The sequence below is a fragment of the Trematomus bernacchii genome, unplaced genomic scaffold, assembly GCF_902827165.1.
Source record: "Trematomus bernacchii unplaced genomic scaffold, fTreBer1.1, whole genome shotgun sequence".
NCBI classification, from domain to species: Eukaryota; Metazoa; Chordata; class Actinopteri; order Perciformes; family Nototheniidae; genus Trematomus; species Trematomus bernacchii.
Window position 1 is genome coordinate 4,993,250 of NW_022987607.1, and position 12,653 is coordinate 5,005,902.

The 12,653-nt window shown below is 41.2% G+C and overlaps 2 protein-coding genes across 2 annotated transcripts in view; one reads left to right on the plus strand and one right to left on the minus strand.

The window, feature by feature from the left end:
- Positions 1-1,747, minus strand: part of LOC117482887 (macoilin-1-like) — a 16,466-nt gene extending 14,719 nt beyond the window's left edge. The window contains exons 1-4 of the mRNA XM_034131125.1: positions 1,514-1,747; positions 569-710; positions 284-410; positions 40-163 (exon numbers count right to left, since the gene is read on the minus strand). Coding sequence (XP_033987016.1) covers positions 40-163; positions 284-410; positions 569-710; positions 1,514-1,593 — 473 coding nt within the window. The 5' untranslated portion in view covers positions 1,594-1,747. The remainder of the gene's footprint in view (positions 1-39; positions 164-283; positions 411-568; positions 711-1,513) is intronic.
- A 5,311-nt stretch (positions 1,748-7,058) lies between these two features.
- On the plus strand, positions 7,059-8,760 carry LOC117482888 (E3 ubiquitin-protein ligase TRIM47-like). Its single transcript, XM_034131126.1, has 2 exons — positions 7,059-7,109; positions 7,311-8,760. Exon 2 carries the CDS (start codon positions 7,313-7,315, stop codon positions 8,543-8,545), a length of 1,233 nt encoding a protein of 410 aa, XP_033987017.1. The 5' UTR covers positions 7,059-7,109; positions 7,311-7,312; the 3' UTR covers positions 8,546-8,760.
- Positions 8,761-12,653: the final 3,893 nt, after the last annotated feature.

Sequence of the window (12,653 nt, forward strand, 5' to 3'; positions counted from 1 at the left end):
ATATAAGAATTTAACAACCAACTCTAATATGAGGTTTACCAGTGAGCAGCAAAGGGTCGACACAGGTCTACGTGGAAGTTCTTCAGGTCTTTGAAGCGAATGGCAGCTTCAATGTACACGAACAGGATCCACAGCGATACAGTGGGTAGACAGACTCCTCTTTCTGTAGAAACCAGAGTCACTTCAGTCTCAAGACATTTGGCAGCTGTGAGGTTCATGTGAGGTGAACGTTGCCGTTTGGCTGGCAGAGGTCTCAAGAGCCCACAGAAAATGTAAGACTCACCTGTGTGCCAGACATACTGGACCCATACGTAGGTGCTGGCAGCGAAAAACAGCCATTGGACGGGGATGAAGAGGAGGCAGATGATGTCTGACGTAAACGCCACACATACAAAGAAAACAGAGAACGCCTAGGTGTGGGAGAAAGAAACAAGATCATTTGAAAAGGTGCGTTGTATTCAACCTCTGTTTTCTATTTACCTAAATGTGCTCCCTCCAGCTTGGATAATAACATGCAGGTCAATGTCACTTATCGAGGGGGGTCAGGGTCACAGGAACAAGCTCTCACCAGTCCCTGATATCTGAAGGAGTCGTAGACACTTCGGATAAAGAGCCAGAAAGGCCACAGGTACTCAAACCTGAACTCCAGCACAAAGTCAGCCAGCAGAACTAACACCCACACCACCAGGAACTTCAGGTACAGGAACGTACTGTGGACAGAAGACAAGGATGGAGGTAATGTTGAAACCAAGGACACAAGAAAGAGGATACAGGATTTACTGTGGATTCAGATTGTGTCATCAGGTTTATACAACAGTGTTATGTTTATAAGATCTACAAGTGTGATTGCTGATAGTGTTTCCTCGAGTTCCTACTAGATTAAAAGCACGTAATGCCATTTCAACAGAGCAACAGTGAACAAGATTAGTAAATAGAGCTTAACAAGTCAAAAAGACAAGGGGAGAGATGTATGGATCGAGTACAGTGTCATGTCTGGACATGTTGCTGAGAGCACAGCTGGTTTCTATCTCTGGCTTGCCATCAATCAATCCATAGAAAAAGACACATGCTACTTTAATGCAACATGTACCTTAAATTACATGTGCATATTCCAGTTAGACTTCATTATGTTGGTGGTTAATAATGCCTTGACGTGTTTCACATCTGCCAGACAAAGCCCAGCTGCTGTCATCTCAAGCTGTTATCACAAGTGCATGCTATCTTTATTTAGCTGCACTTATTTCCATTGAGCAGAATTTGACACAATGCATTCTTTAAACCCTACATCCACCTTGCGTTTGAATGTAACCAGCACACCAGAGACACATCATGTACGAAATAGCACACAAGGCCTGTAATTCTAACAATAAGCGGCTGCATGTCCCTTTAGCTCGGTGTGCAGCTCCAACAGAGCCCTGCTCCTTCAATATGCATGTAGCATAGCCCCGTCTTGACATATGCACAGAGGCACCATTGTTACACAATAAGGTCCCTCCAGACCCTTTTTTTGTACCTGCTATAAATACCCTCGGTGATTCGGTTCCGTTTTACCGGCCGTCGGAGTTTGCTGCAGTCCGCATTGCGCCGCTTCATCCTCCCCCTGTTGATTCTCTATCGGTGTGGTAAACTGGAAGTGGAAATGTCATTCGCTCATCCTCGTGAATCTCCACTTATTCAATTATCCACCATTGTTGTTGTTTTATGCACACATGAAACAAAGAAATAAATAAAAACACTGAACGCTGAGGGCCCTCCCCTTTTCACGACACGGCTGCGTCATCCCCTTTGTTGACGTGGTGCGTCATGACGTCATTGGAAGCCCACAAGGAAGATTGTTTAGATTAGAAATTGGATTTCACAATTTCATTATTTTAGCAAAATATGTCATGCACCAATCTCGCTTTCTCAAAATGTCCCTAGTTTGTATTGCTTTTTTGTCAATTAAATTAAACTATAGAAAACACGTTAAAGAGCCCAATCAATCAAAGTTTATTTATAAAGCCCAACATTACAAATGTTACAGTGGACTCTACAGTTTGTAAGGACTAGGAATACGACACCCTCTGTCCTTGGACCCTCACATCAGACAAGAAAACACCCCAAAAGAAACCCCCCAGTTAATGGGGGAAATGGAAGAAACCTCAGGGAGATCAACAGAGGAGGATCCCTCTCCCGGACGGACAGACGTGCAATAATAATAATAATTCATTTCTTTTATATAGGCGCCTTTCAAGGCTCTCAAGGTCGCCGTACAAACACATAAAAAACAAGATACACAATACATAACACCAGCATAAGAAACATAAACAAGACAATGCAGTATATAAATCAATCAAATAAAAACAATCAATGAAAACTTCAAGTGCATAGAAGTTACAGCTTTTGCATGTAACAGCACTTAGATCCATAAATATGCATTCAAACAGCATGGTCTTCGGCTGCTTTAAGTAACCAGCCGTGCCACTTTGAGCTATTATCAATGTACCTACGACACCTACTGGTGGCACTCTGTGATGCTGTCCTGGGACAACTGTCCAACTTAAACAAAGCTCCAATGGTAAACTCAAAGATACAAGGCTCATTTGTACCAATTAGAATAAGGACAACCGCATACAAATATATAAATGCTCTGAGATATTTATTTACTTGTATTTACTTTTGCACACACAGTTCTACACTGATGAGGATCAGTAATGTGTGTCACTTTTATTATTTCGATTAATGTCGCTGTGAGTATTGTTTTATTCGTCATACAAAGACAAATATCTTGCCCTGGTGGATACAGTCAAATATCATTATATTTAATATGCAACCATAACCCAAATATGTCTTGATATTTGAAAATGACTGTCTTTACGTAACTGCCCAACACACTTTATACGTTATTTAAAAGCATTTTCGTTTAGTTTTTTTTTATGTTGTGTTCGAAAGCTGTTACCGTTCATGGTGTTCGCCGGTCAATTTTGACCCATGATTTATCTCAGTCCAAAACACACAAAAAATGACTATCATCCAATATTGTTTTAACTACATCATAACTAACTTATAATGCATTCATACCCGTACAATCCTGTTGTAATGTAATGTTATGGCCCAAAACACATTACACCACATATTGCACACGTGCATGTGCATGTGTGTGTTCAGGTTCAAGTGTTAGTGTCAGATTCTTTGAGAAAGGTGGAGTTCCTGTGGGGGGAGGGGGGCAGAGGGAGGGGGGAGGGAAGGGAGACCAGGTGCATGTTGCGAAAAAATTATTGCTACAGTGTATGAAGGGGGGGGGGGGGGGGGGGGGCTAAAGTCAAAGATGAATCTTGATTGGGCCAAATTTGACCTCGAGTCACCCAAAACAATTCTGCTGGGTCTCCCCAGACCCCAACACCAAATTACTCTTCTTTTTTAGAGACCTTCAGACTCGGCAAACATTTTCAAAATCTGTTGTGTAGTGTTTATATATCTGTTGTGGAGGATATCATGAAGCCTTGTTCCCATACAAAAAACTAGAGCGTAGTTATTATATCATATTAACTTGAAACGGGTCACGGGAGACCCCAACACAACATAAGGGTTAAGAAGCTTAGAAGATGATATTTATTTTGAATGAATAGGCTGTGTTAAGAAATATATATTATGTACAGCAAAACCTCTGAATCACCTCTTTTTACCGATTAGATTTTTTCTTTTTCAGTTAAAGAATTCATCGTTTCTATTCTTGAGGATGTTTGTGTGCAATTATTCAAGTTGTATAATCACTGGAATATATAGCAGCCTACACGAATGCTGTACATTATATAAGCTTCTTTATTGCCCACCCTTTATACTACAATATCATTACTACTGAGCTGCACCAAAAAGAGGATTTATTTTGAGAAAGAGACTGAAACAGAATACGCTGGCTTAATGAGGTGTAGAAACTACAATTGATTTGTACTTTTATATGGAAATTAGCTATCGGATAACATGTACATTCTTTGTTGTGGTAACGACCTCAAAGCCAACAACCAAACAAACAAAGAATGCAAATCTGATTAAAGGTGATAGTATTTAAAGGATTGTTAATGAATCTTTTTGTATTCCTCAGGCAGTGCTAGACTACACTCTGGATGTGTTCAATACAACAGGGAGCAGCTGCAGAGACTCATGCTTACACTCAAACACAGAATCACACATGGGGTTTGTACTGTCAGTCTATGGACCGGCTATGGAGCAATTCAAATGGTAGAGTGATTTGCTCAATAGCACTGCAACCTATACAGGAGATGTCAGTTTTCAGAGATGAGGCGACATTTCTCAATTTCTGCACCTCCATATTATTACATCGTTTAAAATGTAAAGGTGCCCTGAAGAGAAATCTAAACATAAAATGTTCTGTTTACATTCAATGTTTTCTCTCGCGGATACAAGCGGCCGAGATGGGTTTTCTCCGCAGGGTGGCTGGTGTCTCCCTTAAAGGCCGCTACACACCCACCTGAGACCAAAGAACGCGTACCGAAGGCGTCCCGACTTTTACGTCAGCTTCGTCGCCTGCGTCGGCTGCGTCGGCTACGTCGCCCGCTACGCCGCCCGTCTACGAACACACCGCAAATACTTCAGTCGACGAGTGGCAATAACTGTCCTTACCAGCAGGCAGCGGTAGTGTGAACAGCCAATCAGAGTGATTGCTTGGGCCGACTTTCTCTGACCTCCCGCGGCCGATTCAACATGTTGGATCGTCCGGAGGGAGGTGTGAAAAGGTGCCGTAAAGAGACGACGGTGCGGGACACACCAACCTGAGTAGGGCGCCGCAAATGCCCGACTGCCTCTGACGGCCTCTGACGGCCTCTGACGGTCTCTGACGGCCTCTGACTCCCAAAATCGGGCTGGTGTGTCCGGGCCTTAAGCTGGCTACACACCAACCCGATTTTGGGAGTCAGAGGCCGTCAGAGGCAGTCGGTCATTCACGGCGCCCTACTCAGGTTGGTGTGTCCCGCACCGTCGTCTCTTTACGGCACCTTTTCACACCTCCCGCGGCCAACATGTTGAATCGGCCGCGGGAGGTCAGAGAAAGTCGGCCCAAGCAATCACTCTGATTGGCTGTTCACACTACCGCTGCCTGCTGGTAAGGACAGTTATTGCCACTCGTCGACTGAAGTATTTGCGGTGTGTTCGTAGGCGGGCAGGCGACGTAGCTGACGTAAAAGTCGGGACGCCTTCGGTACGCGTTCTTTGGTCTCAGGTGGGTGTGGAGCGGCCTTTAAGGATAAGGTGAGGAGTTCAGTCATCCAGGAGGGACTCGGAGTTGAACCGCTCTCACCCTCTTTTATATTTATATATACATTGAAATTGTACTCAAGTTCACTACTTAAGTACATATTCTCAACACCCTCTTATATTTTCATAGTGAGCCTTGAATCAAAGAGCTCTTTGAATGAAAGGCAGTTCCATTATCAATTCCACATTCCTTACTGGCTGAACAACATTCCTGAAATACACAAAGCCATTACACTGAAGATGAATTATATCAATCAAAACAAGGCGGTTTTTTTCTTTTATTAAAGTTAGTGTAAATAAAGCAATTCACCAATGACGACCACAATGGTTTGGTGGAATGAACATGAGACATAACACAATTGATTAGATCAGACAGGAAGAGGAATGCCCCACAACACTTCCTGTAAACCATGTGTAGATTTGTCTCACAGTAGGAAACCCCATACTAGGACTTCCGGACTCTGCAGGTTTGGCAGCGACCGGGTCATGCTGCTGGCATCGTGAGACGTCCTGAAATGAGTTTACTTTTCTGAGAAAGCTATGAGTATAGAAAGGCTTCATCGCTGCTTTCCCGTAACACAGGACTTTGAGACAGTATGCACATGAAGTGAAAACAGGCCTTGAAGAAAATATCCGGGCACAGGGAATGCTCTTTATACAGAAAGCTGCTTTCGTCCATGCTGGATTCACACTTTACATTATCACATTGTAACAAACAAACGTACATGACATATTCCTGTAGTAAAGTAAAACAAGTATAATCTTAGAATATATACTTTTTTTTAATACATTTAAGACAGGCACAAAGGCAATCAGATGAAGTTGTTGATTTATTTCATTTCATTTCATTTCATTTTTATTTGTTCCGCTCATGGTACGCAAAACCCAATGTACAACAATTGCCAACAAAACATGTCTCAAACACACCATTGAGCGAAAAGGAATATATAAATATAAATAGATGGTCTGCCCTTCATAATAAAAACATTTTTTCACAGCCAAACATAACAGTATCTTAAGAGAAACACAAAAAATACTTATTTCCCACAAAAAACAACCATTTATGAAGTGAGAGTTAGAGTTAGTTACTCTTCTTTCCACTCTATTTCAAAGGCAACAGAAAGTGAACAGCAGTTTCACTGAAGAGAGGATAGTTGTGTAGTGATTCATGAATTCAGTGCCCAGGAATTATAATTCCTCATGTTAACCCTTGAAGAGTGGGATCTTTGCAAACAACTTCTCACTAGGTGAGTTGATCAAGATCACAAAACAATTGTTAGTGTTTGAGTTTACCATTAGTGATCATTGGGTTTTGAGTTGTTATCGTGTTATTAAGTATAATCACTGTTATACTTACACACTTGTCACTTGTGGACTGAAGTGAGACCATGAGGTACTACAGTCTTTCTTATGAGCTTAATCAGAAAAAAATAAAGCTCAAAATCATATCTCATGCCATTAAGGGGTTAATGTCATGCCGTTAAGGGGTTAATGTCATGCCGTTAAGGGGTTAATGTCATGCCATTAAGGGGTTAATGTCATGCCGTTAAGGGGTTAATGTCATGTCGTTAAGGGGTTAATGTCATGCCATTAAGGGGTTAATGTCATGCCGTTAAGGGGTTAATGTCATGTCGTTAAGGGGTTAATGTCATGTCGTTAAGGGGTTAATGTCATGCCGTTAAGGGGTTAATGTCATGTCGTTAAGGGGTTAATGTCAGGCATGAAGAGCAGATATGTGGAGTATGAGCCAGAGGAGGAGGAGTTCCAATGCATCATTTATAAAGAAGTAGAAACTCAACAACTGGTAAACAACGTTCAGCTCGTCCAAAGACAGACAGCAGAGCAGAGCTTGCAAGAAGGTGAAGTATAATCATTTTCTGAGCATTCATTGCTATCAACAGTGAGCATTCATTGCTATCAACAGTGAGCATTCATTGCTATCAACAGTGAGCATTCATTGCTATCAACAGTGAGCATTGCACCTGTTGCTCTTTAAATGGCTCAGTTCAACTTGGGAGTCAAAACAAAGGGTGTTTCTTAACTTGTCTCTTCTCCATTAGCGATGGCCACGGCCAGCACATTGCTTACTGAGGATCAGTTCCAGTGCTCCATCTGTCTGGATGTTTTCACCCAGCCTGTCTCTATTCCATGTGGACACAACTTCTGCAAGGCCTGTCTCACCAGGCACTGGGAGGGCAAAGATCTGTGCAAGTGTCCACTGTGCAACGAGAAGTTCACCAAAGATCTCAAACTTCGGGTCAACACTGGATTCAGGGAGGTGGTGGAAAATATCAAGAAACTTCAAGCAAAAGCTGACAATGCTAACCCTGTGAAGCCAGGAGAGGTGCCATGTGACTGCTGCCCTGATGACAACCAGTCAAAAGCCTCTCAAACCTGTTTGGTTTGCTTAACATCTTTCTGTGAGACACACCTCGAGCCTCATCTAAGAGTTGCAGCTTTAAAGAGGCACACACTGACTCGTCCTGTGCAGAACCTGGAGGACCAAGTATGCAAGAAACACAACAGGATGCTTGAGCGCTTCTGCAGGAATGACCAGACATGTGTCCTGTGTACAGAACACAGCGCTCACGATACAGTCCCTTTGGAGGAAGCATATGTAGACAAGAGGGCTCAGATAGGGAGGAAGAAGAAGGCGGAAGTGCAGGAAATGAAGCATAAGCGTGGAAAGAGAGCTCAGAAGAACAAGAACAAGCGTCAAGGCAAAGCTGAGGCTATGGATGTGATACATCAGACACAAGATCCTCAGGCTTGGTGGATTCAAGACCACCAAGTCAACAGTTTTGGCAGAGTTGGGGTCCTTCCTGAATGGAGATGCTACCGTGAGGTTCAGGCTGAAGGGGGCTCCAGCGAGGACCCAGCGGTGGAGGGAGAGTCGATGCAAGGGGTAAAGGTGTTCACACCTAACCCCAAGGATGGAAACTGGGTCGTAAGGGCGGGGTCTCTGAAAAACGTTACGACTCTACAGCGAGTGCCAGTCCAAGTCTTCTGGATAACGACACATGGGAAAGTTGAGGTGTTTGTGGACTATGACCAAGGATCGGTGACCCTCTACGGGGTCGGGATGGTGAGCACCACTTTTTGTATCAGCGATTTTCATGAGAGGATTTATCTTTTCTGCAGTCATACATCAGGTGAGAGCTGGGTACAGAGGCTGCGACAGCAGGTTGAGAGGATAACAGAATGTTTACAAAGTCCAGAGAACAAGTTCGGCCTTCGTTGTATTTTATTTATTTTTGTATTTATTTATTTATTTGTATTTGTAGCTGTTTTTTGATTCTGTGTGTGTAAACCAATATTTAAATCATGACATTGGATTCAAAATGTGTTCCTGCTACAGTGGTATGAAGGGTTACAACAAGCATCTCCCTCCAGTGACAAACTCATCTTTCACATATTCAAAGGTAAACATTTTTGATAACGGTTCGTATTCAGTGATTTTGTAAATGAAAATGAAGTTTTAATAAAATATTTGTCATGCTTGTTTCTTCATTTAATGTTAAATTGTCAGTTTTTAAAATACACAAAGTTTACGTAAAAATACACTGGTAGCGTCACTTGAAATAAAAAACAACACAATAAACGAACATGTAAAGCTTTTCAATATCAGTGCTTACTCTGTCTAAAGTGTGTGTTGTGTAGTGATGATGGTGATGACTTTATTCATGTGCACCACTAGAGGGAGCATTCTACTTATTCTTCATACAAACTCACCCCATTTAATGAACCCATAAGGACCCACCGTGACACGGGACGGGTGTCACATGACATGAACTTTAAATGTTCTGGAAAGTTCCTTATACCGCTTTAGCCTTTATTTTATCTCATGAAGTCCCTAAGGGACACACCCTGAACAGTCTGCTGGGTCATGGGCCAGGTCATGTGATTTTCTGTTCCCATGACAACGTGTCCAAGATGTCCATGTGCCAGACTAACACATGTGACAGAACGAGCTACATTTCAAAAGCTTTTTGTTGTTGTTGCTAAAGGTAAAATTCAAGCCATTTAAGAATTGAAATGCTTACATAACATGTCCTTTATTACATTTAACCTGTTGTGGAAACATTTCTTGATCAAATTGATATGAAACAAATGAGACAAACATCGCTGTGACACTGATGTCACATCGGGACTTTAACCCTAAACGTTCACAGTAAACCCAAAGTGACATATAGGCCTATGCACAATTAGAAATATTATTATGATCTGCTCAGTCAAATTAGCTGATTCAATTATATTGAGTTAATATATTCTTTATTCTTCAATTCAAAGAATGTTCAAACTAATTTAAACCAAAAAATCATCCTCGTTAATGAAGTTATATATAAGCAGGGCCGGCCGAACTATGGGCGCTGTAAGTGATGAAAGTGGGGGATGTTGATTTATCTGGCGCACGCAGCTCACAGCCAAAGTGCGAGCGGACCCCCGTAGAGGATGTGACGTACACCCCCCAATTAAAACATGTTCATACAATACTGAATACATTTGAAACCTTCGTTATGTATATAACCAACATATTAATGCGTGTAGAGATTTTTCATTTATTCTTTATACAGTATATTCTTATTTATATATCCAAATCATAATCTCGCCTAGGGCACCAACATGTCTAGGCCCGGCCCTATAAGAGTTATTTTACCATTAAAGCCCAAAGCCCACATTTCAGATATTTGACACTAGGGGGGGTTCTTGTCAGAAATGTGTTCTAGGTGGTCTATTTAGTCTTTTTCAGTCTTTTCTTAAGAACTCTTGTGTTCATATCTTATTGCTTCTTATTCAGTTAGTTGGAGCATTTTGAGACTAAAATCAAAACAGGGAAACTGCACCATAATTACAAAGTGGTCTGTCTGTATGCTTAATGTATAATATAGATAGTCCAAATATTGGAAAATGCATCGTGAATCCAGGTGGATGTGAACAACCCTCTGGGTGCCATCAAAGAAGTAATAAGGTGAGCATTAGGCCGGAACACAGCGACACGCACAGCCACGATTTGTATTTCTTTAAATAATAATAATACAAATAATACAATAAAATAAAAATGATAATGAAATAAAATAATAATATAATTCATAATATCATCAAACGTTTTTTTTTACTAAAACTAAAAAAATAAAGTGATGAAAATAAGATTTAATTCATTACTTTTTAAAAACCTTTTGATAAAAAACTTGAAAAAAAGAAAGAATTAAAGAGAAATTGCAACAAAATAAATTCAAATAACAGTTACAATCTTTTTTTTTTAAATGGGGACCAAGATTTCTGTTTGCTGAAAGAATCACACACAGGTACAGGACTTTCTATGTTTCAATTTCCTTTATTATCTCTGTGAGTTTTCAAGTGTTTAGACACTGTGTGTCCTTGCCAGCCTCAAGTGATCCAGGGTTAGGGTTACTTTAACCCATATAGCCGGTTCAAATCCCAAGCTTGTCGGAAACTTTGACTATGATCCCTTTTCAACTTTACACCTCTCTGATAAAAGGCCCTTTCAGGCCCAAAAAATACCCTAATAAAAAAACCATAGCAATGTACCTCAATACAAATCTTTGTGTGTTCCCCATCCCACATAATCACCCCCTGCCATAATTACACAAGCCCAACGTGTTTTCCAGTAATCTCTCCTCAATAACCCAATACAAACCTTTATCAATCTTTAAATGTACATAGAACATGTTATTCAGTCTGTGTGTGTGTGTGTGTGTGTGTGTGTATGTGTGTGTGTGTGTGTGTGTGTGTGTGTGTGTGTGTGTGTGTGTGTGTGTGTGTGTGTGTGTGCGTGCGTGTGTGTGCGTGCGTGTGTGTATGTGCATGCGCGCGTGCATTTGTGTGTGTGTGTGTGTGTGTGTGTGTGTGTGTGTGTGTGTGTGTGTGTGTGTGTGTGTGTGTGTGTGTGTGTGTGTGCATCAAATCGTTTTTTGAATCCACTGCAGCCTTGCACTTCGCCAGGAGAGGTCACTGTAACAGAAGCTTTGAGGAATGAACCCATTTTCGAAACAGTTGTCTCAAATGTTTCAGTGCTTCACAAAAGCTTAATTTCCTCATCTCTAGGATCCATCCTTAACATGTAAACTACTCATTCTGGTACCCTCTGACAAGGAAATAAAACAAAAATACAACACTTAATTCAGGCAAGCAGGCCAAACAACATTGCTGCAAGCATGTTATATAATCAGTAGAGTCAGGAGGAATTATTTAAATTGGACATGTTCTATTAAAAGTGTACTAACATGTCCAAATTGCACATCTTGACATCTTGTTTATTACATTTCTTTGTGAACGCTATTTTTCAGAACATTTATAAGTTATACTCTTAAAAAGTGGTGGGGACAAAATTGGCCATTTCAATAAGTGCTGGGGACATGTCCAGCGTCTCCAGTGCAAATGACGCCTATGGTGCTGAGCTTCAGATAGATATGATCTTTCTTTATATTTATTCAGAGCTGTTCTCTTTGAACATTTAGTAGTTTCTAGTATTTCATTTGGGCCTTTAGTCGGGACATGTTTGCCCTTTTAGATCAGTGTATGTACAAATCTAAGGTTTGAACTTATTATTCAAACATCCTTTTTGCTGCTGGTCCTAACTTACCGATCTATTCTCGTGCAGAAACCTATTTGACAATGTATTAATACGTGTGGAAAAGAATTATATACATTTCTCAACATTTTTGATGACCCTTGAACCACGCCCAGTGCTTGCACCCAGCTGATTGTTCAGTAAACATAAAACTATCTTGCAGATTTCAAACTATAGCATTTAAAAAAACTTCACTAGGAAACACCCGTTCTGGCAGGGACTCTCAACACGTTTTAAATGCCACACAACATTTAATCCTTCACTCCACACGTTGTCTACAACTATCCAATGACGATTGGATAGCAGTTGTGGGTTGAACCACACATTGTAAACTGCAGCAGTAATAAAACTCAGTCCTGATCATGCAAAGTACTGTAGGAAACGTCTCCTCTCCAGTTTACGCACACGTACCTCCCTGTACACATGCTGTGGAACCTGTGGAGCGCGTAACGTGTAACTTGCCTTCTTCGATTGAAACAACTGTGTGTTACGACAATTTTGAGTAATGGCAGGTAAGAGGTCACGGTCTAAATTAACTTTAAAAGTAACTTTGGTGCATTTTCCGGGAATATGGAGGCGATCGCAGGCGTCCTGCCTGGCTCTCGTCATGCTGCTTCCCTGATGGCTCCCTTAGGATTGTTGTTGACATCCTCGTGGATTCATCTTCTTATTATAGACACATGCATTTCCAAACATTCGGTCTACCTACGCTGTAAAATGTATTATCTCTTCGATTCACACACGGTGTAGGTACCATATATCATACATGCCAACCTTTCCAAATCCAAAAGAGGTAGGTTTGCGCATGGCA